This window comes from Canis lupus, chromosome 8 (genome assembly GCF_003254725.2).
Source record: "Canis lupus dingo isolate Sandy chromosome 8, ASM325472v2, whole genome shotgun sequence".
In the NCBI taxonomy this organism is placed as follows: Eukaryota; Metazoa; Chordata; class Mammalia; order Carnivora; family Canidae; genus Canis; species Canis lupus.
Genome location: NC_064250.1, coordinates 63,628,084 through 63,651,079, shown reverse-complemented (window position 1 = coordinate 63,651,079; position 22,996 = coordinate 63,628,084). Strand labels below are relative to the sequence as shown.

General features: G+C 50.5%; 1 protein-coding gene across 2 annotated transcripts; it reads left to right on the top strand.

Moving 5' to 3' along the window:
* The first annotated feature begins 521 nt into the window (after positions 1 to 521).
* Positions 522 to 14,691, top strand: LOC112657657 (serpin A12). 2 transcript variants are annotated; one of them, XM_025443710.3, is made up of 5 exons: positions 522 to 759; positions 6,190 to 6,840; positions 8,476 to 8,746; positions 12,424 to 12,571; positions 14,196 to 14,691. In XM_025443710.3, the coding sequence occupies exons 2-5, from the start codon at positions 6,207 to 6,209 to the stop codon at positions 14,385 to 14,387; spliced, it is 1,245 nt and encodes a 414-aa protein (XP_025299495.3). In that variant the 5' UTR covers positions 522 to 759; positions 6,190 to 6,206; the 3' UTR covers positions 14,388 to 14,691. The 2 variants fall into 2 exon arrangements, with proteins under 2 accessions (XP_025299495.3, XP_025299494.3); XM_025443709.3 differs by having other exon boundaries at positions 6,175 to 6,840.
* Positions 14,692 to 22,996: the final 8,305 nt, after the last annotated feature.

Here is a 22,996-nt window from a genome sequence, read left to right as displayed (position 1 = left end):
CTGGGATCAGCGAGTTTGAAGGAAAGAATTTCATTTTATTTTAAATCTTCTAAAAATTAATTCCTAGGTAATACCCCTTCCTTAAAGACAACTTGGAAGATGCAGGAAAGTCCAGAGGAGGTGGCGATAAACCGTCCAGTCTCATTCCTCCAGGGCAACACACAGCAGGAAAGCAATTTGCGATTTTCTTGAAGGATCACAAACTTTGATGTGAGTGATTCCCCATTACCCCCAACAGAAACTACCTGTTTCGTTGTTTCCCTTCCCCCCAAAGGACTCCAAGTGATCAAAGGTAGTAGAACTGATAAGACGTAGAGTACTGAAAAAACAGCAAAAGGAACAAGTGGGGATTAATGGGAATGACCCCAAGAAACCCAGCCATCAACTTCTTCCCATCACTGCCAGCGGTGATGTTTGGGTTGAATATTTAACAGCAATCTATCCGTAGAACACACCAGGTCCCAGGCCCACAGAGATTGGGAAATGGGCTCGTTGCAAAAGATATAAATGGACTTCATTAGAAAAGCCACAGCCCAAGCAGGTGTGGTCTAAATATCGCGCTGCTGCCTCCGGGGATGAGGAGAAGCCCCCGAGGAAGTGGTGTGGCCACTGCTCCCCGAGTCCCATCACCTGCCCACTCAGGCCAGCTAATTTTATTGGCCTTCAGTCTACTTTACCAAGAGGCTATGGAAGTATAAATAATAAAGCAAGAAAAGCAGATCCATTTGGCTGGCGCAGTGGATTTCTCCTGAATGTGCTGTGAGTACAATATCTTCTCTTTGAAAAAGCTCAGTGCTCTTCGTTTGTTTCTTTGGGTATTTTTTTTTTTTTTTTTGTATACTCCATACAAAGTTTGCTTTTAGTTGTGGGAGGATGGAGTGCAGTCCCAGGGTGGGTTTCTTAAAGAAAATTCTGGAAGATTTCGGAATCTGGGAAACCTCTCTCCTGAAAAGTACACTGGGCATTTTGGGGAGCCCTGATTAATTTTTGTGGATGTTGACCCCCCCCCACCCGCCCAGTGCTTTTCCTAGGCAAAAAACTTTGGTAGGGGTGAGAATGGGAGCTGTTCCAGGAGATAAGGGGGTCCTTCCAGGTCTGGTCTGCCCTTGCCCCATGGTTCAGGCTACGCTCAGCCTTGTCTGTGGGCTGTTTCTATATCTTTATCTCTCTCCGAGGAAAGGAGCTGTCTCTACCAACCCACGATTTCGTGGAGAAAGGCAGGCCCAGCAACCAGTTCCACACACTGTTGCAGAACTGCCTTAATGAGTTGGATTTGCACTCTGATCCATCAGAATGCATGTCGTGACCTCAGCTAGCTTCTTTGTCCTCTGGGTCTCCATCTCCCTGTACGGCATGAGTGGACCTGAGGTTTGCTGGTCACTCAGCCCTTCCAACCCATGTATCCCCTCATCCTGGAACAAGGTCACTGAGGGCAGGAGGAAGAGCCAGGCAAAGAGCTGGAAAGTGCTTGAGGATCTGGAGAAGTCTGCGGGGCTGGCTGTGGGCATCACCTCCCAGGACAGAGAGCTCCATGTCTGGGCTCCAGGGAAGGCTAGGGGAGGGCATTGCACCGGCGCCCCTGTGTCTGGCACAGAGTGAAGGTTCAAGATAGTTCTTAAAAGAATGAAGGCAGAAATCTCCAGGGCAAATTTGGGCTGAGATGATGAACTTGTGTTCCACCCTCTTTGTTGCCCAGGAAGGAGGTCAGAGTCTACCACCATACTCACTAGATTTCACAGGTCTCTCTCGTCCAGCAGGGGAGGAAGGCTATATCTCACCACCACCTAGTTCTCAACTTGCCTCCAAAAATAGCGTCTAATATGTTTAAAGCCATTTCCTCTTAAAATGATATCATCCCTTAAAATGGGTGGGCCCCAGAGCAGAGCTGGGATGCATCCTCAAACCCGGGGCTTTGGGGCTGGTCTTCTGGGATGCCAAGGCACATTTTTAGGAAGGGTCCCTCACACCCTAGATGCCCTCTGAGGGAAGAGCATTGAGTTTATACAAGTACCATGCCCTCTGTTGGAGACTTCTGGAAAGGACTGGAAGGAAACGGGTCTCAGAGAGCCTGGGGTTCCTTGGGGCAGGACAGGACACTTCTGTCCAGCCTGTGCAAGAGGAGGCTTCTCACTGAGAAGGAAGCGCTGTGGTTGCCCTGCTGGCAGTCACTCCTTAGGGTGCAAGCCCGTGGGAGGGCAATTTGTCCAAAGCACCCTACACTTTATAGTCTCACCTGCTTGAGGACGGACACTGCAGGAACTGGGCAGTAACAAATAGCCCAAACCGCTCTGCACTGATAGTTCTGATTCTTGCTCCTGCTCTGTTTGGTGCTGCATTTTGTCTTCCCAAACCACCAATGATAGGAAGTATAAAAGGACATTTTTGTTGAATATGCTATCCTATCCCACTCTCCCCACTCCTGAGTCTCTTTGATTAGCTGATTCCAGTTACTAAGCTCATCAGGATGGTGTGAGGGGCAAAAGGAGAGCCCCCTCCCCAGGGACCTCCCTCCACACATGCAGATGGTGGACACCTATGCCCCTCGGTCCCTCAGAGGGCTCCTCATCTGCCTTGGGTCTGTCTTCAGGAGGCATGACTCCCGAGTCAGGGCCATACTATTGCATCTATTCAGAGAAAGAGAAAGGGATTGTTTTCTCCAGTTAAAACGGAATGTGGGAGCAGGAGAGTCAGAGAGGAGTTACAATACTGATGGTAGATTTATCTGCCCCATGTGACCTCTACCGTGTTCAGGTCCTATCTTGTTCCTTTTCTTCCTGATTGTGTTTATTTATTTTATTAGGGTGACAACCACACACACACACACACTCCAAACTAATAACCAACAAAGAGTTGCTCAACATGGGCAGCCTATCAATTTATTGGGAAACAACCAGTTGCTCAGCTGTTTTAATGAATGGAATAAAAGTTAGCCTCCTCAGGCATCTGGGACTGGTACCCATCTGACAAGTTTGAATCAAGTTTGGAGCCTGTGATGACAGCTGGAGAAGCCCAGAAATGGGGCCAGTGTGGGCTGTTTTGGGGGAAGAAAGGCTGGGCTGTTGGGACTCCGTGGGGCAGGGCCAGGGGCTGGTGGGGACCACCGTGACACAGGCTCATGGAGGTGGGGGAAGCTGAGACCCAGCCAGGGTGTGGTCGGTGTCTCCACAGCCAGGGGCAGTGAGGTGATTCGCAACATCTAGTGGGGAGGAAGCCAAAGTATCACTCCCCTCACCCATTTAGTAGATGAAGACACTGAGGCTCTGAAGAGTTATTAGTCTTATTCTGGGTCAAGACACACACACACACACACACACACACACACACACACACATGAGAGGACCAATATCCAGACTTCTAATTCCATAACCAGTTCTTATTCCAAAAACTCGGAGAAGTAGAAAAGACTTTTAGGGGCCACTGACTGAGCATCATCACTCTAAAAGTGTGTGGGCTATGTGTGTCCGCGCCATCTGTGCCAGAAGCTTCCAGAAGCTTCCCTCCTCTGCTCTAGGTTCTGGCTCTATACCCAGACCAAGACTCGGCTCCCAGCAGATTGCCCAAAGACTTTCCATCTCACCTGACTGGTGGTGAACCTACTGCTGAGAATGTTCTCCCCACTCTTTGGCTGAGGTGGCTAACTTCTGCACTCCTGGGCGTTGGGAAATAGTGCCCATGCAGGCAGTGATCTACTCTGGAATGCAAAAAGCTTCTATTTTTATTTCTTTTATTTTTTCCTAATTTTTATTTAAATTCTAGCTAGCTAACATACCTTGTGATGTTGGTTTCAGGAGTGGAATTTAGTGATTCATCACTTCCGTACAACACCCAGTGCTCATCCCAACAGGTGCAGTTTCTATTTTTAAACCAGGCCGACTCTGTAAACAGTCCAGTCCACTAACCTGAGAGATCGAATCCTTTCTACTTTAAACTTTCTTTCCTTTATCTGAAACATCCTCAGGGGTTTTACAAATCTTGCCTTCTATAACTCGTCTTCAGACAGCCCCTAGAACCCTTGTCCACCACCAGCTGCGTTTAACTTTTCTAAAATGTATGTCAGAAGGAGTGAAAGGTGCTGAGAGATCACCGAGAGGCAGAGAGGAGGCATCCTTTTCAAATGTCACACAGCAGAAAGGCATGAGATCAAAGTCTGGAGTCCTCACTGCTTGGTAGTCCTGGAATTTTTTTATACACACCTGTATTTGGTAGGATGCTTTTGGCCTTGGGTGGTTGACTATGTAACTCACACTAGCACAGTTGGAAGTCTACAGGCAGGATGGGCTCCAAGTTTGCCTAATCTGTGGCTCCAGCTCTGACTTCTCTGCAAAGCCCTGCATGCATACACACCTTCCTGCCCAGGACATCCAGAGAAAGAGAGAGGGCGGCACCCCAATATGCCATCACCTTCATTGCCTCACTTAAGTCATGTGCCCCTCCCAGAACAGCTACTAGGGCAGAGCCTCAATCAGTCATGTGACCTGGTTGGATTGGGCTCAACTTCTGAGCCACCCCAAGTCAAGGCCCCCTTGGAGCTGGGGATGGAGCCCTGCCCTTGAGGCACATGGGCTGTCTAAGGAGGGGGAGACACCTAGAAAAATAAAGTTCCATTAGAAGATGGAAGCAATGAGTAGGATCCACTAGAGTTTTCAAACATTGGGTCAGAGCCTCTCTGAAGACCCTGTGTGCTGGGCTGAGGGTTGTGTCCACAAGACCTGGAGTGGAGGGTTTGAGGGAACAAAGAACTTGGCGATTCGGGGCACTCCCAGTGCAGGTTCTATGCAGGTGTTCATTTATCATTCATTTGGTCAACTGGAAAGAGCCTACTCAGTGCCTGGGCACCAGGGATTTAGCTGCGTGGACCTTGCTGGTGCCAGGTCCAGTTCCCCTTGGTGGGCGGTGCTGTGAGGGTTAGTTGCTAACAGCTCGCAGCTTCTGTCCCCAATCCAGAAGACTGCCTCTGGTGTGTTGGAGCCAAGTGACCCGAGAAGTTCTACCACAGGCCCTGCCTCCTGGAGGCAGACTAGCCACTGACAGCTGGCCCAAAGCCCTGCCCCTCCCCTCTCAGGGTGGATGTTGCATGTGGTTGATGCTCTAGAGCCGTCTCCTGTGAAGCAAGCCAAGTCTCCATATTACATGGGACCCCATCCTTGCTTGGAATATCAACCTTTTTTGGCAGTTCTCTGTAGCCTTGGGGCTAGGAATGAAGGGAAAACAGAAAATGAAACTTTTGTCCCCCCAAAACTCAATCTTGTCGGGAGATGCTGAGCTGAGAAGTGGCAAAAGGAGCACCTGTCCTGGAGCCAGGCAGATTTGACTTTTCCTCTCTATAACACTGTCTCTTTTCCTGGAAAAGGTGCAGGGAAAGAAGTTTATTAGAGACCTGGGTTCTCCTGGGATGGGTATCCATCACTGACCATGTGATCTTAGACAAAGGGCTTTATTTCTGCCAATTAGTCAGGATTCTTTTGATTATAAGGGGAAAAAATCCAACTTAAACCAGACAATCCTAAAAGGGAAATGTATTGGCCCTTCTACCTTGGAGAAACCAGAGGTGTGTGAGCTTCAGGTAAAGCTTGACTCAGGGACTCCAAAGATGTCACCAAGTACATCTCCCCATTTCTCTCTTTCAATATTTCTCTCTTTTCTGTCCTTCTGTTTGTGGCAACCATAGCCACATTTGGTTCTGGAACTATATCACCAAGCCGGACACCTTAGAATTAAGAGTCCTGTGCATTCTCAGGGAAGGATACTGACTGATCTGATTCTGGTCACTTGCATTCCTTAACCAATCAGCATGGCAGTGGATGGGGTATTCTGATGGCCTAGACCTGGTCACATGCTCACACTGCGGGGATATTCTTACTATGCTCCAGTGGAGTGGAGGAAGCAGTTCCTCAAAGGAATTGAGATATTATTACTATAATTTGAGGGAGAAGAGTACAAAATCAAGAGCTGTCTTCTACACTCAGCTTTCTCATTGATGAAATGGGGCAACCATTTCTAGTTCTCTGGGGTGATTGCAAAGCATAAGTGCCAAAATGGATGTGAAAGGATTTATAAACCACCATGTAAATCACATGCTAGTCACAGTATTGCTTCTTTAATCTGGTCTTCCTTGTGGGTAATATAGTGACAATGGGGTTGTTTTGTTCTTTTTCTTTTTCTGCTAATCTCAAGTCTACTACTCAACAGGACAATCTCCAAGGAAAATGAACCCCATGCTGGGCCTGGGCCTCCTTTTTGCTGGCCTTCTCACTGTGGAAGGTCTTCTGAATTCCAAGTCCCCTGTGAAGTATCGTGGACCCAAGAGTCAGATCCAGTCATGGAAGGGAATGAAGGCAGCCGAGGGGCTCATAAAGCGGAACACAGACTTCGGCTGCAAGCTTTATAGGAAGCTGGCTTCCAATAGCCCCAGAAAGAACATCTTCTTTTCCCCCTTGAGCATCTCTGCAGCCTTCTCCATGCTGTCTCTGGGTGCCCAGGACTCCACCCTGGATGAGATCAAGCAGGGCTTCAATTTCAGGAATATGCCAGAGAGAGACATTCATGAGGGCTTTCATTACCTCATCTACAGGATGAACCAGGGCAGCCAGGACCTCGAACTACACCTTAGAAACACCTTGTTTATCGACCAGAAGTTGCAGCCAGAGAAGAAGTTTCTGACAAATGTCAAGAACCTGTACAGTGCAGACACTGTCCCCACCAACTTCCAGAATTTAGGAGATACTCGGAAGCAGATCAATGACTATGTCAGTCAGAAGACCCAGGGGAAAATCAACAACCTGATCAAGAATATAGACCCTGGCACTGTGATGCTTCTTACAAATTGTATTTTCTTTCGAGGTAAGGCTTGGAGCATGTTGGGAAGGATAAAATTTCCAGTAGATTTGGATTAAAGATCTGTTTGGCCACGTGCTTGCTCTGCGACTTTGAATTCATAATAATTAATCCATCAGAATCCCATTTGTTCTACCTGCAAAATGAGTGCCTTTATATATAACTCATTGGGCAGTTATTGGGACTCAAAGTAAAAATGCATGAGAAATAAATTTGGGGAAGTCTACATCATTCTCCATATGTGCATTTTCATTATTACTGATTATCCTAACACAATGTTGGTCATAGAGGTTGGAGTGGCATCCTTTTCCCCATTTCTTAGATAAAGAAAGTGTAATGTGGAAAGGGATGAATGGACTTTGAGTTACAAAGCCAGTGAATCAGAGTCAGGACTAGAACTTACTTCTCTTGACCCACAGGCTGTGCACTTTATGTTACTTCAAGTAGACACTCAGGATGGTGACGGTGTTGATGGTGGTGATGATGTGCCTCTGTCTCCTTGTCATATTTTGTAAATTCCCCAAATCTGAGGGTAAGAGACCAAAAAATAAGATGGAAAAACATTCCCAAATCCAAGCTTCATACCTACCACCACCCCCCACACACACATACCACACATACACAGCACTCACATGCCACATGCACACACAAAGTTTGGCCAGAATGGCTAAGAAGCAGAGGCCAACAGCCCTCAGGTCAGGCAAGATCACTGTGGGGCTGTCAGAGACATGGTTCTGAATATGGAAGTTCAGCTTTCCCAAAATGCACAGTGAGACTATGGCCTAGAGGAAAAAAGCAATGGTAGAAAGGAGATCTGGAGTTTTCTCAAGTCCCCACATCACCTAGATTGTAAAAGCAATGGCAACAGTGATGCTGACGATGACTAGCATCCACTCAACACTCACTGTATGAGATCACTGAGCTGTGCTGCCTTTCCCACTCAGTCACACAGCAGCTCTATGAGGTACCTGTTAAAATCTTCCTTCTTCTGACAAGGACGCTGAAGCCTAGAGAGGCTAAGACACTTGTCTAAGGCCATCCTTCCAGAACAATGAAGCCAGAGTTGACCTCAGGGACTTGGTCCTCAGGGGCCCCTATGGGGGACTGTGTGAAAAAGCCCAGGTCCAAGTTTATGCCTAATGGCATCAAAGAGTTCCCACGATCAAAGAGGAGGGGTCCAAACACCCAACTTTGAGTGTTTGCTGCTCTTCAGCAGGTTCTCAAAAGCAGCCCGTTCCATCAGTTTTCTCATTCCTACATGAGAGCAGGTACTCCGGGACTGTCGGAATAGGGTATTTACACTCACATCAGACCCAAACAGCTCCCACTAAGTATAACCCAGGCCCCTCTGCTGGGACACAATCCTCAGGAGCACCTGGGCTTCAGGTGGTCCATAGGTCACCTCTCAGCTCAGCAGTTCTGGTTGTGGCTTCTTTGGGAACAATCAGACCCATTCCCATCTTACCAGGAGTTTTCAGGGCATGGCACAAAGACAAGGACTCCTGGAGACCTGCCCTGACATCTCAGAGTATCCAAACCCCCTCCTTGAATCCATGTGGACAGAGACCAGTGGTTATCTGGGTCCAGTCACCTCTTTCCTTTCAGGACACTCATGCCACTTTGTCCTTCTCCAATCTTAAGCCAGGTGGCAACACGAATTTGATCCAAAAATAACTAAAGAGGAAGACTTCTTTTTGGATGGAAACCAACGAGTGAAGGTGCCCATGATGTTCCATGGGGGCATGTATGAGACTGGTTATGATGAACAGCTCTCCTGCACTATTCTGGAAATGCCCTACCAGGGCACCATCTCTGCCACCTTCATCCTTCCTGATGAGGGCAAAATGAAGACTGTGGAGGAGGCCTTGAAGGCGGACACTTTTGACAGATGGAAAAAATTAATCACTCGAAGGTATGAGGGTGCCTGGCACATGCGGCTGCTTCCTTCTTCCTGCCTTCCCTTCCACTTTTTGCTGCTTCTAGCCCAGATTTATTGAGCTCATACCCCCTGGCCAAGTCCTATTCTGGGATCCGTGGTGAATTTGTATTTTGGTAGGAAGTAGACCAGAAAAGAAGTCATAGGAATATAGTGAAACACTTTCTCTTGGAGATGCATTTATCACGAGAGTGGAGTGGACAGAGCAAAACCACGGCAGGCAGTGGTGGTGGAGGGGCCTCCACAGAGCCAGTGGCCTGGAGCTAAGTCTTTAAGGCTGAACCATGGCATGCGTGGATAGAAGAGGAGTGATAGAATCCTAGGCAGAGAGAAACATCAAGGACAAACACAGGCTGTCAAAGGGAGCTGTGTATTGTACACAGAGTCATGTTTTCGACTGTACTGTCATAACAAAACCAGCGAAATGTGTCCCAAATAAGTTATACTAATAATAGTTGAAGGACCAAAGTGAGTAAATATTTTTTTAAAACTCCATAAAATTGGAACAGATGTAAGATGAGCCTACAAAATTCTTCTCAGGCATTTGCTTACCAATAGATTTTCTCAAGAAGGGTCAGGGCTGGGGACTTGGCAGTGTAGACTTGGGGAGGAAAGGTGTCTAGGATGGTCACCTCCCTACTCTGAGGACTGTCCCTTCTACCTTGCCCCCACCATTGTTCTCCACTTGAAGAGTCTTTCCTGACAGCGTGGCTGACACACTGTCGGGAGCTTAAGAGGGTTCTAGTGGAGGTAGGTACGAGGCTAGAATGGAGCTGGGGCTGCTGTGGGTGCTCTTTCACACAAAACGCACCCTCAGCAGTGGACAGAACATATCTTGGATATCTAAATTGAGCTGCAAACTCCATAAAAGAGGAATTCCTGTTCTGAATGCTTCAGATAAAGTCACTATATTGGGGGGATGGGAAGAAGAAGCAGGCTAAATGGTAGGTCATCTCAAGAGGACTGCTATGCTTGGGGTCTGCACAGCACCCCCTGATCCTCCCTGCTGAAAAACAGGGCCTGCAGTGGGGGGAGGCAAAGTCTGGCCCCTGAAATAGGAGGAAGCATCTGGGTTCCAACCTTAGCTGAGACCCAGTGTTCTCTATGACATGGCCCCCTAATGCTGGCCTCATAGGACTCTTGAGAGGATCAAATGTGCCTTAGCAGAGCATGACCCCACCGAGGGTACGTACAAATGGGAGGTTGTCTGTCCTTCCCCTTATAAGAGGCAGGACTCCAAGGTTCTTAAAAGATCATCTGGACTTCAGGTTCCTTGAGTGATGGGTGTCCTGCAGATCTGGTCTTCCTCCCTACTAGGTGGACCTTCAGGATGGTGGCCTGTTGGTTGAAGATAAAGGCACATCCCTCTTAACACAGGGACCCCACCAAGGGGACTGACAGTTTCTAACCTGTGCCATACAGATTCTGAGTCCACAGAAGTGTCTTGGGGAGTGAGAGGTATAGAAGGTGAAGGAAAAGTGGGCTCCATGCCCACCACCCCTGCTTTATCCAGAAGTCCTGGCTTCATGCAACATGGGATCCAGAAGGTCGCATTTCCTTTAGTATTCAAACTATGATTTGAGAGCCTGCAATATGATTAAGGGGTCCCAGCATCCTCATCTCCAAGTTAATCCTGCCAATTTCCCATGGGGTCGAGCCTACCAGCAGACTAGCTCTAAACTGCACACAGATGTTCCCAGAAGATGCTTGCAATCTCTGTGGCTTCAGAACAGGGATCCACACTCCTCTCTGTGCCCCCTGCAAGTGTGAGATGGGCCCTTTGAGATTTCCAGTAGGCCAGCACACGCCTTACTGGAGGTTTGGGTTTCACAGAACCAAAGTTCTTTGCAGAGGCCCAAGGATACTATGGAGCACAGATGCAACTTTCTGTGCAGGGAGTACAGGCTGCTCTTCTGGGCTCTTCTACAGCTCCTGTCCTGCCTCCACCCACCACATTGGGACTGCAACCACTTCCCAATGGCCTCATAGCACCCACTCTGGTGCCCCCCCACTCCCTACCACCAAGAGTATATTTTTTCACACTGCAGACAAATAACCATTTTCAGCCCCAAAGCAAGAGTATGTCACTCAAAAACCCTACTGTGGTTCCCCACTTCACTCAGGAAAAAAATGATCCAGCTTGCCTGATGCCTTTGCCTCCTTCAAAGTTTCTCAAATCTTCCCAGTGCCCCAGCATTCCTGATTCCTCCAAAGTGATCTGTATTTTACCCCCTTGCACGCACTGGCTTCTTATACACAGACTCCCAGTCTATATGCATTGATGCTCGTGGGCGGCTTTTCATCGTGTGGACTTTCGTGTCTGTCTTCCTTCACACTCAAGGGTTTTGCCTCTTCTGTTTAACACATGCATCTAAGCATCTGATGTGTATACAGGAGGCACTCCATTTGTTGAGCAAATGAATGAATGGAAAGGTAAGTCATTGGGCCTGTGGCAGGTACTTAAAGCCATGAACCAAATGAGGTCCCTCTGGAGGGAGGAAAGATAGAAGAGAAGAGGACTGAAGGGTGAGGCTTGGAGCATCACAGACAGTACAGGTGGGCGACTAGGTGGTGCCGGCAAAAGGTGAGCGGGGGATCTGCTCTCCGAGAGCTGTCTTTTGGGTCAAGCAAGCTGAAGTCAGCAGGGACCCCAGGAAGTGGAATGTTGAGGGCAAGGGCCCAAGTGGAGTGGGCTGAGGCTGTAGGGGGTGGAAGTGGAGCTCCCTGGCAGAGACAACTCCTTTCTACTATGAAAGGAAGAAAAGGAATCACCCGGCAGCTGGGGAGGCTACTCGGGGCCAGTGGAGGTGTGTTTGCTTCTGTCGTGTAGGATCGTGGTTATTGGAGAACACGGTGTGTTCCCGAGGATGATGAAGCAAACACCGTTCCTGATGGATGGTGCGGAACACAGAGGGAGGCAGGCAGGAATGAGGTCCTAGGTAGGCAAGAAGGGACAGGGCTCAAGGCCGGGGACCAGGAACCCACGGCCAGGCCCAGGCAGGGGGCGCCAATTGGGTCCCACCCCCAGAGCACCTGAGGCCCTAACGGTGTGTGTGTGTGTGTGTGTGTGTGTGTGTGTGTGTGTGTGGAAGGAGGAGCACCTGCTGGCCAGGACTGGGAGCACCCAAGCCCAGTTGCTTTACGCTCTTACTGCCCCCTGCCTGCTGTGATGAGCACCATCATTTCGCCCAAGTGGCTTAGGGAGATGAGATCATTTGCTCCAAGTCATGGAGCCCGTGAGAGTCAGAGCAGATCTGAGCTCAGGTCTGCTTGGCCTCAGTCCCCAGGCCCTTGCCACCTCTGGCATCCAGCCTGCTGGACCAGGACAGTCTCGGGGCTTGGGCAAAGCTGGGACTCTCAGAGGGACGACATCTTCGTCTCTGCCACCAAAGGGGCCCTGAAACAGTGGGACTTGAGACCATTTCTGTGGGCAAGGGCTCTGGGGCAGGTTTGCTAGGAAGAAGGGACACAGTTCAGAGATCATAGGTGTTTGAAGCCAGGGTCCCAGGGTCAGAGTCCCTCCTCGGTCTGGGGACAAAGGGTCTAAGACCTCCAGGGCTGGGAAGACCGATGTCTCATTCATCACCAACCCTGTGGCCTGCTGGGGAAAGCAAGGAGACCCTGCCACTCACTTGTCACTCCCATGTCCCCAGGGTCGTAGACGTGTCCTTGCCCAGGTTCTCCATCACTGGTAACTATGACCTGAAGAGGACCCTCTCCTACCTGGGTATCACCAAAATCTTTGAGGAGCATGGTGATCTCACCCGGATCTCCCCTCATCGAAGCCTGAAAGTGGGAGAGGTAAGCCTGCCTGGCCTGGATGCCCACCCTTCCCGCAAGGAGCCTTCGCACAGCCCTGGGCCAGAGACCCTGTCACAGCAGCTGAATGAGTCTTGTCCCACCACCAGTCAGGCCGGGCCCCAATCCAGCTCTGTCCCTAACCAGCCCTGTCATCCTGGGAGAATCACAGAAGCTCCCCAACCTTCCCGTTTCTAGGCTTTAAAGTTGGAACTATCAAGCTCCTGGTGCTAGTTTGGAGGTCGATTCTATGCAACAAACAAGTGATCAAGCCTGGAACATTTATCAGGCTGAGAACCAGTCTAGGTTTGACCCAGAGCCTCTTCCAAAGACCTCACAGCCTCGTTGGGAGTAAATTGCAAACATGCTCTACATGAGCAAGAGATGAGCAAGCCAAGGGCCCTGTGGTTTCTAGCCAGGCTGAGCACCTGCCTGCTGGGGTGCACAGAGGACCATGTGGGGTAGGCCCCCAGGTGTAGCAGGTATAATACAGGACACCCAGTTAAATTCAAACTCCAGGTAAGTGATGAATAATTTCTTTAGTCCAAAATATTGCATGGGATACGCTTATGCTAAAAATATTCAGCATTTATCTGAAATTCAAATTTAGCTGTCCATCCTGTATTTTACCTGGCAACCCTACTTTTAAGGGCATTGGGCATTGGGGGTGGAGACCATCTTCCAGTAGTAGGAGCAGCTGAGCCAAAGGCTGGACTGCAGGAGAGCTTGGCGACCCAGCCAGTGGGGATGGGGGGTGCTACGTGGGAAGCTCGGACCAATCCAATCTGGGAGAGATCCTAGCTGCCAAGCTGAGCTGATACTAGGCACTGATTAGGATTTCTTTTCTAGTTTGCAAGAGGAAGGAAGACAGTTAATAGAACTTTCTTGCTCTTAGGTTCTCCTGCCATAGACTTCCCATCAAGAAGAGTCAGTGCCAGCTGCCCCTCTCCTGTGGGCCTTTATTCAGTTCCACGCCTCGCTTCTCTTCTGCAGTTAGGTGCGCCCGTGGCTGTGATTCCTTGTGCCAACAATGGCTATGGGCTGGCCCACTAGTAAAATTGTTAGGATGTTGTAGAATGGAGTGAAATGCGTCAGTATGTGCAGAAGCCCAGCTGTGTCCCAGGGTGGATCACCGCAGCACAGATGGGGGTGCTCTGGGGTGTATCTGGGGTCTCAGTTGTTTCCGACCCCTCCTCACCCCAAATCTGGTTCCTTCCTCACCGTCTGTCCCCCAGGAAGCTGAGAGGAGGATGGGCAGGCCTGGAGGCTTCTTAGCTCAAATGCCATCACCCCCCCCTTCCATCTAGCTAAGGTTCCACAGACTTCTTTCTGCCCTTACACTGCTCAGCACTTCCCTGTAATTCTCGGAAGGACAGCGAACCCCACCCCGTCCTCCCCACTGCCACTGCTGCTCCCCCAGCCTCATTATTCCCTTCACGCCAGCTCCGCTTGTCCTGCATCCTTCCGGCAGTGACAGCAGAAGAGCGAGGAGCCCCAGGGTGGCTGGCACCAAGTCACATCACTGCTGTGCTGGGCCACCCTGGCTGCAGCCTCTTCTTCCCGGGGCCTCTCGTGTCCTTGGCCCAGACTGGCTTGGCGGCCCTGACCTCGTTCCCAATTCCCACAGGCGGTGCACGAGGCGGTGCTGAAGATGGATGAGAAGGGCACAGAGGGCGCAGCCGGCTCCGGAGCCCAGACGCTGCCCATGCAGACGCCGCTGCCCATCAAGTTGAACAAACCGTTTCTGGTGTTTATTAAGGATGATGTTGTGTCCACCATAATCTTCTTGGGAAAGATTGTGAATCCTACTGGGAAATAAGGGGGATTTCCAGCTGGCTGCAGACCCCAGCAGCAGCCTGGGGCTGAAAATGTCTCACCTGCCTGAGATTGGGATCCCAGGACCTTCTAATCTAATCCCATGCCTTCATGAGCTCCCCAGGCCACTGTCCAAACAGGCAGCACCACTGGCCCTGGGGGCTTCTGTGTCCCCCCCGCTCCATCCTCCCTCAGCCCCCTCCCTGCCTGGTCCAGCATCCTTGGGCATCACCCACTTGGCTGCCTGTGATCTCCCCTCCCCGGAGAGGCAGACGGGGTTTGTGATTTAATAAATACACCCTCGGTTCTGCTGTTGGTGAATAATTTGGGGAAGCTATGAGACAAGGCAAGCGCCTGGGCTTTGGAAAGAGAGAGAGACCTGGGTTCGAATCTTTGTAACAAAGTATCGTTGGGAAAGCCACATACCTCCTCTGAGCCTCTATATCTGTATTCCTGGAACGAGGTCAGTAATACGCCCCGCTGGGGCTCTGAGAAAACTAGCATCGGGCTGTAGAAAAGCTAGTTCTGTTTGGTGAGCTCTTAGCCTTGGGTCTTTGATAAGTTAGGTCTCCCGCAGGATCCGCACGGGAGTTGTGGGCTCTCCAGGCATCCAGTGAGGTGGCAAAGCTGAGGTGGGGCTGGCCCGGCCTTAGAGGGATGGATCCTGGAGCAGCTGCAGCTAAGGATTCGCTTGCAAAAGAAGAGCCTGGGGTTTGAAGTGCTAGCAAGCTCAACTCAAGGGTGAATGGGGTCTGTGCATCTGCCCTAGAACCGCCGGTGGCCCTGCAGGGTCTGCCCAGGGCCACTAGGGGGCACCTAGATTATGGCAAGGGGAGCCCTCGTTTCCAGCAGCTGCGGGGACTGCCGCTGCCCAACGTGTTTGAGAGGAGGGGATCCGGACTGGTGTGGCCCTGCTGAGCCTGAGCCGGCATCAGCTGTCACCCCCGGGTGTGCTTAGCAATTCACAGCATACCCTGCAGTTTGCGTTCTGGTCACAGCTCCCCTGTGGCCGGCCAGGATGGACACCCACACGACAGGTCCTTATGCAGAGCAAATGAAGTGACTTTCCTATGGCCTCGTGGTTAGCCACAGGCCACAAACACTTGTCTTCTGGGTTAGGGGAGGGAGGGGCTCCACGTGGACTTGGAGGCCTGGCTAGTTGAGAGAGCCGCCCCCCACCCAGGCCCCTTTGGCATGTGTGTATTCAGTAAGCAACCCTTCTTCCATCCTGGGCACACACACACCGCCCCCCTCCCCCCCAGGGATCTGGAGACCCCGTCCCCACACAGGCTGGCAGAGAAGGCTAGTTTACAGTGTGTAAGGACTCGGATGGGGGAGCACCAGAGTAAGCACCCCTCTTTGAGAGGGCGGGACACAGAGAAGGTTGAGACCCTGCACCATCCTGAAGGGGCGGGAAGACACCAGAACACATGGGAAGCCTCAGTGGTTGGCTCAGATGTGCAGCATTATCCACTGGGGACATGGGATGGCCAGGTAAGCCACTTAGTAGCTTGGTGGCTTGGACAAGTCACTGAACCTCATTTAGTAAAGGAGATAATGCTATCCACCTCACGGTGCCGAGCAGCTCTGCACGGTAGAGTGCAGAGCCGGGCACGCACGGAGCAGGCACTCAGCAGAGAGCTACTGTTTCGGTCTACTTCTGCCCTCACTCAGGCCTCAGACATGACCGGGTCTTCTCTAACAAAATGATGCTCCAGGTGCTTGCCTGTGCTATCCCCTCTCCTGGGAATGCTCTCATCCTGCTAATGAGCCCCTGCTCATCCTTTAACAGCCAGTCCATTATGACATCTTCATGAGGTCTTCTCTACCTTTCTGGCGTCTTCCAAGCAGCCCTCCAACAAAGCACTCACCTCCACGGCTCCTGGGTCTGAATTTCCCCTCCACCCCCACGTGGGCTGCAATCAATCCTGCATTAAACAATGACTTATGGGCCAGCAATCCGTGCACAGGCTGCTGGTCCAAACAGATCTGGCCCCTGCCTTCAGGACACCCACATCTAGTGGGAGAAACACCTGCGAGTCGCATAGACACGCCCATGCTTTTCTGATCACGAGCTCCGTGAGCATGGTGAGAGACAGCCGTGGGGCAGCCTGCGTGGCTCAGCGGTTTAGCGCCATCTTCAGCCCAGGGTGTGATCCTGGAGACCTGGGATCGAGTCCCACGTTGGGCTCCCTGCACGGAGCCTGCTTCTCCCTCTGCCTGTGTGTGTGTCTCTGCGCTTCTCTCTCTCTCTCTGTCTCTAATAAATAAATAAAATCTTAAAAAGAAAAAAGAAAGACAGCCGTGGGGGCCTTCGAGGGTATGGAATGGGGGCTCCAACCAGGCTGAGAGAGCTCCGAATGCTGGGAGCTTGTCTGTTCTTGAACTGTCACTATTAATTAAACCTGCATACAAGTATGTTTGTCCCAGTGTGGTCAGCAATCTAGAAAACGCTGACTGGTCTTTCACAAGCTCTAGTACTTTATTGATCTTCCCTTTAACCAACTTTATTCTAAAAATGACCAGTGTGCCTCTTGAATATTTCTTATATGATTTCCTACCTTCACAGTCATACATTCATTCTGCGCTACGGAAATAAAATTCTTCATGGGGGAAAAAAGAAGAGGGAGAAGCTTGGAGTGGTAGCCAGGGAGACTACCCAGCAGGGGGGACAGCCTGTGCAAAGGCCCTGGGGTGGGAAGTTGGCAGGGACGAGAAGCTAAAATGATATTAATCTGCCAGCACAACAAAATAAGTCAGGGGGAGGTGGGCGGTGAGGCTGGAGAGGTAGACTGGGGTATCAGGGGTCACAGGGAAAATGCTAGTCCTTAACCAAAGAACTATGGTGAGCTGTCACTTGTGTTACACTGGAGTGTAACATCCCGTGTGATTCAGGCACACTCGTGTGTGGTAAGTGTGTCCCTCTGGCTGCAGACTGGGCATTCCGAACCCCAATCCCCAGGCCAGGCCACGGAGAACATGCTCAGAGTGTGTTTGCTGCAAAGTAAGATGACCACAGCAGTCACCTTTGCTCTAGACACACCAGCCCCCTCCTGTGGTTCTTCCAAGTGCACCCTCTGCATTGCACTTGCTCACACCCTTCCACCCTGCCCTGCCCAGACGCTCTCCTCGTTCCCCATCCTCCAGCACTCCCATGAGCTCCTTTCAGAGTGTTACTCCTGCTTCCAGAAAAGATGGACTCCAACCTCTTCTAAGAAGCCTTCACAGGCCACGTGTTGTGGACTGACCTCATGAACAAATAAACAAGTAAATGGATTTTGCCTTTGAAGTAAGCGACACTTACTACCTGCCTCCCACGGGACTGGCACCGCAGAGGCTCTGTCCCCTACCCGCCGGCCCACAACCCTTCGAGTCGGTGAGATCATTCCACTCTAGTGATGAGAAAACCGAGGCTTGGGTAGACCACAGAACTTGACCGAGTTCCCACGGCTGGAAAGCCACAGATCTGGGACTAAATGCAAGTCCTCTGAGCATATCAGTTTTCATTTGTCCATCCACCCATCCAGTAAATATTTGCTGAGTGTCCACTCTGTGCCAGAGACTGTTCTAGGGGCTTGACACACATCAATGAACAAAACATACAGAGCTCCTGGCTCTTGCCAGAGGTTCCAAGCTAGTGGATGGAGGCATATAATATACCATAGGGTTAACAAATGAAAAAGGACGTTAGGTAAAGCAGGAAAGGGTGATTGGAGGTGCTGGTGATGCTGGAGGTGGTCAGGTAGGCCTCATTGAGAAGGTGACACTCAAGGCTGAGATAGTGGATGTTGTGATTCTGTTCTCCATGGCCTCTGTGGCACAACCACCTTCTGGAGACTTCTGGGGCCCCAGAGATACCCACCTTGAGTGTACTTGATGGTAGAAGGATTAGCCCCAGACAAGAAGGGAAATAGCCAACGTCAGGGTCCAGAGGCAGGACCCCTGTAATGTGATCCAACTTAACCTTTCACGTAATGCAGAAGCTTTCTGAGCAGGTGGATTTCCAAATGCATGCTGGGTGCCAGGAGGCTGGCTTCCTGTATGCCCAGGCTGAGGTCATTCACGTGGGCACACACCAGAAGTGACAAGTTGGTGAGCTGACCAGGATAATGACAGGCAAGGAAGCCCTGCTTTGCCCAGACACTGACTACAGGACTTGGACAAATACCTTCTCCCTCCAGGGGGACCGTTTCCCATCTGGGCAGCATGGGGTTGCCCTGGATGATCTCCAAAAGCCCCTCCATCTCAGACAGCACTTTGGCATTCGTCTTGTTAATGATAGAGGCTGCTCCAAAGTTTCATCCACCTATTCCTTGTTCCATGCTTTCATTAGCCAACAAATACTTATTAAGCATCTCTTGTGTGCCAGGCAGGGTGCCAGATGTGGAGAAGCCAGGTGAGCTTAGAGACCCATGGCCGGCTCCCTGCCCCCCTCCCATTCAGGCCCAGCTGGGTCAGGGTACGACACTAGGAGTGTGAGGCTGGGGGGTGGGAGGGCTTTCTCTTTGGGAAACATGCTCTCTATCTCCACTCAATTTCCCAAATTTCTTTCATTCTCGAATCTCTGTTGCTAGTGTGGCTGAACCCTTCTCTCTTTTGTGCTCTCACACACTCAAGCTGGATCTTGAAGTCAATTTCTGTTTTTTAAAAAGAAAGATTTGTTCAAACAGAAAAATTGATATCGCCACCATATATAGAAGCCCAGAAAATGTGCCACAGGTAGAAAAGAACTAAAAACACACATAACCCAATCGGGTGATTCAACTTCACCAAGAACCTGACCCTGAAGCCTGTTCCTTTTGGTTAAAGAGGGAAGAAAAGAGGCAAGCAGCGGCCGCAAAGACCTCTGTCTGCCCAAGGCTCCAACCCAGGACACCGTGCTGCCTGGGGTGGGGTCTTTCATGTCGGGAACTTTAGCAGGGGCCTCCAGGCCCTGGAGTCCAGACAGGCTCTAGGTCAAGTTCCAGCTCTGCCAATGTGTTCAGTTGGTGACAAGAGGCAAGACACTTAGTTGTGCCCAATCCTGAGTTTTTCCTCTCTGTTCATCTCAAAGGATACTTGGTGTGTGTGGGGGGGGTGACATGATGTCATGTGTGTGCGTGAACCTATTTTGCACGTGGGTGGCACCAGCCGCGTCAGCGGTGCCTGGTATGAGGGTATCCAGGGCCAGAAGGAAGGCCACTGAGGGGGCTTCTCTGAAGACTGCTTGTCCTTCCAGCACAGGTAACCTTTTGTCTATTGTTTCTCTTGGTGTGATGTGAACGAAGGCATCTGATTCCAAGACTCGGCTGGGAAAGAGTCCCTCCTGGATGAAAACCCCCTCTGGAGCAGGAAGGCTGTGTGTTCTGCAATGTTGAAATAGTGACCTCTTTGCCAAAACCAACAGAAAACAAAGGAGCAATTAGACCGAGCTCCTCAGGGCCCCAGGGTCTGTCTGCATCAACCCCCTTCCCCATCTCCACCCTCAGCTTGGCCAGGATCCTAAAAGTCATGCGGCCCCTCCGGGCAGGCTAAGGAATGGGCAATGTTGCAGCAAAAGAGTGTGGGGAGCCCTGGCGAGCACTCTCCCATGAGACAGGTGCTCACGTCCACACTGGGTATTGTTAGGTCCCTCTTGGGGGGCTTCTGAACGATAGCTTCTGGTTAAGATGACATGGCAAGTCCAGCTATGAGGCATCCAATCCACTTTACAGGGAGCAAGAATAGGTAAAATTAAAAATATATATATTAAAAGAAAAAACCAGGGGCACCTGGGTGGCTCAGTCGGTTAAGCGTCTGTCTTTGGTTGGCTCAGGTCATAATCCCAGAGTCCTGGGACTGAGCCCCACGTCACACTCTCTGCCTGGTGGGGAGCCCGCTTCTCCCTCTCTTCCCTAGCTCACACTCTCTCTTGCTGTCTCAGTCTCTCTCTCTCAAATAAATAAAATCTTAAAAAAAATAAAAAGAGAGAGAAAACTATAAGGATGTCAATAGATTGAAAAAGTGATATGAACAAATCATAAGAGACTTTTAACTCTAGGGAACAGACTGAGAGTTGCTGGAGGGGAGGGGAGCAGGGGGATGGGGTAACTGGGTGACGGGCACGTGAGGGAATGAGCACGGGGTGTTCTATGCAACTCCTGAATTGCTGACCTCTACCTCTGAAACTTAAAAACGAAAAATGTGGTGTGAAGTTCTGTTATAAATCAGAAATGGGAAAAAAAAATCAGAAATGGGGCAGAAGCATAAAGATGTGTGGAGTAAGCAGGAGATCTCACAGCCAGGGACAGAAGAATCTAGAGCAGGCCAGGCATGGCCAGAGGGGCTCCGTGGAGGAGGATGGGCCTGGGATAAGGCTCTGTCTTGATGGGACCTTGGATGGACCCATGGGATCTGCTCCTGGTCTGTCGCTGCTGCAGCAGCAGGCTTGGTCTTATAAATTTGGGGAGAAACGGGCCTTTGCTTTACCTGGGACCTGAGGGGGTTAGAGCCGGGTAATCTCAGACAGCTTCCCTCTGGGGCCTGAGCAGAAGTTGCATCAGGAGGAAGCACCCAGCTCCTCTCGCTCCTGTTGGCTCATCTTTCCCTGGAAAGTCTGACTCAGTGGCCCTAGGTGGGGCCTGGAAATGTGCATTTTAATGAGAGCACAGGCTCTCCTGACAATTAACCAAGCTTGGGAAACTCCGTGCTTCAAGACGCCAACCTGTTTCACCAACTGGAGGCCTTTACACAAGTCCCCGGGTGTGGGCTGGTCAGCAGAGCCTGGCCCCTGGGGTTCCCTGCATTCCTCCCACTGCCTTCCCACCCCCTCGTCCAGCCTCGTATACCCTTTATTGTTCTCCCTCTGTCCCCATCCCTCCCGGATGGTAGTCACTTCCCAGGTCCAGCCCATGCACTCGGGGAGACAGACACGTGAGGAGGTAAATTGCTGTGGTTTGCTCCAGGTATTTGCAAAGGGAGGGCCCGGCTCTCTGTGGGATCTGCAAGACTCTGTGGAGTGGGAGGTCTGGAGCTGGAGCCTGCAGGACGGCAAGCAGCCTGTCGGGAGGGGAGAGCCGTCTAGGCAGGCCGAGAATCAAGGGCGACCCTACAGCTCAGGGGCAGAAATGCAGGGCTGCATTCCCTTTGCTGTATTGTAGTGTACATACAGCAAGTTGCACAAATACTTCTGGCTACTATTTCTTCCAGACTTTGTCTCTCCCACCCCTGTCATGCCTAGGGCCCCAGCTACCCATCTGTGAGACCACTTGCTTTTGTGTCGCAGATCACAGGGGCTCTGTTATTTTTCCCCTGTTCCCTCTCTTAAGTTTGGACAGTTCGTATTGTTGCATTTTCAAGCTTCCTGATCTTTCCTTCTGCCACTTACATTTTCTCTTATAATTTTTCTGGTCTGGGTTTTATTGTGTTCTTGTAGTGTGGTGACGCTTGTTTTGAAAGCCGACTGAAGTACTTGCAGAAGTTTTTCTTTAATCCTGTCCAGGATTTTATCACCTTTTCATGATCCTATGTTCTGTTTCAGATACAGCGTTGTTAAGGTGTCTAGGGCAGCTGCAAACTAGAGTTACCTGAGCCTTCATGTCAAGACGTGCCACTTCTAGGGTCTTTCCTGAACGCCTTGGGTGTTCCTGGAGGTCCCCTAATGCTGCCCGGTCAGAATCTCCCTCCCTCCCCGTGCCATGTGAACTCTGGGAGTTGTTGTACTTACATCTTCATGGCAGTTTGGGGGTTTCTCTTTTGCTCTGGGACCGTCCTCGTGGATTGTCACTTTATGCGTGCAGAGCTGAGCATGTAGCTTTGCACCGAAGCTAACACGCACTTTTGCTACCTCAGCTGTCCCAAACTCGGATCTCTGTCCCCAGCGCTCAGCCAGCCTGCCAGGCTCTGCTTGGGCTTCCCTCTCTGGACCCAGAAAGTGTCTTTGGACAGAAAAGTGGGAAGGTCATAGGGCTCCCTGAATTTGTCTGCCTTCTCTGCCTGTTGTCCAGTGCCTAAATTATTTCACATAATTTTTTCAGCATCTCAATTGTTTCATGTATTTTGTCCAGTTTTATTTTTTTAAGATTTTATTTTTCTATCTATCTATCTATCTATTTATCTGAGGGCTAGAGTGAGAGAAGAGAGCATGAGCAGGGAGGGGTAGAGGCAGAGGGAGAAACAAACTCCCTGCTGGAACCCAATGTGGGGCTTGATCCCAGAACCCCGAGATCATGACATGAGCCAAAGGCAGACGCTTAACCGACTGAGCCACCCAGATGCCCCAATTTTCCAACTGCTTATGATTGTTCATAAGTCCAATGTCAGGTGCTTCGTCTTGGCCAGAATTGTAAGTCAACTCAAGTGTTATGCATATATATATACACACACACCTGTGTATCTAGCACCTTAAATAAGACCCTGCAAGAGTCTTTCTTGCTCATTTCCAGTCAGTATCACTCCTCAGAGGTAAATTGCCTGTTTAATTTACTTCAGTTCGCTGGTTTATCAAACACTTAATGGAGCCCTTTGTACCAGCCAGCCAGTGGTGTACAAGGAGAACGAGAGAGGCAAGTTCCCGGATTTGTTTTATTTTCCATCAGGCAAACAAATGTGAAATTATGACCATGATAAGTATTTCGCTGAGAGGTTAATGATACT

What these genes read in the sequence shown, in the direction of transcription:
- LOC112657657 (XM_025443709.3), top strand. An exon ending in AAATTGTATTTTCTTTCGAG is followed by an intron (nt 6,841 to 8,475) that starts GTAAGGCTTGGA and finishes TCCAATCTTAAG; the next exon opens with CCAGGTGGCAACACGAATTT. An exon ending in GAAGCCTGAAAGTGGGAGAG is followed by an intron (nt 12,572 to 14,195) that starts GTAAGCCTGCCT and finishes CAATTCCCACAG; the next exon opens with GCGGTGCACGAGGCGGTGCT.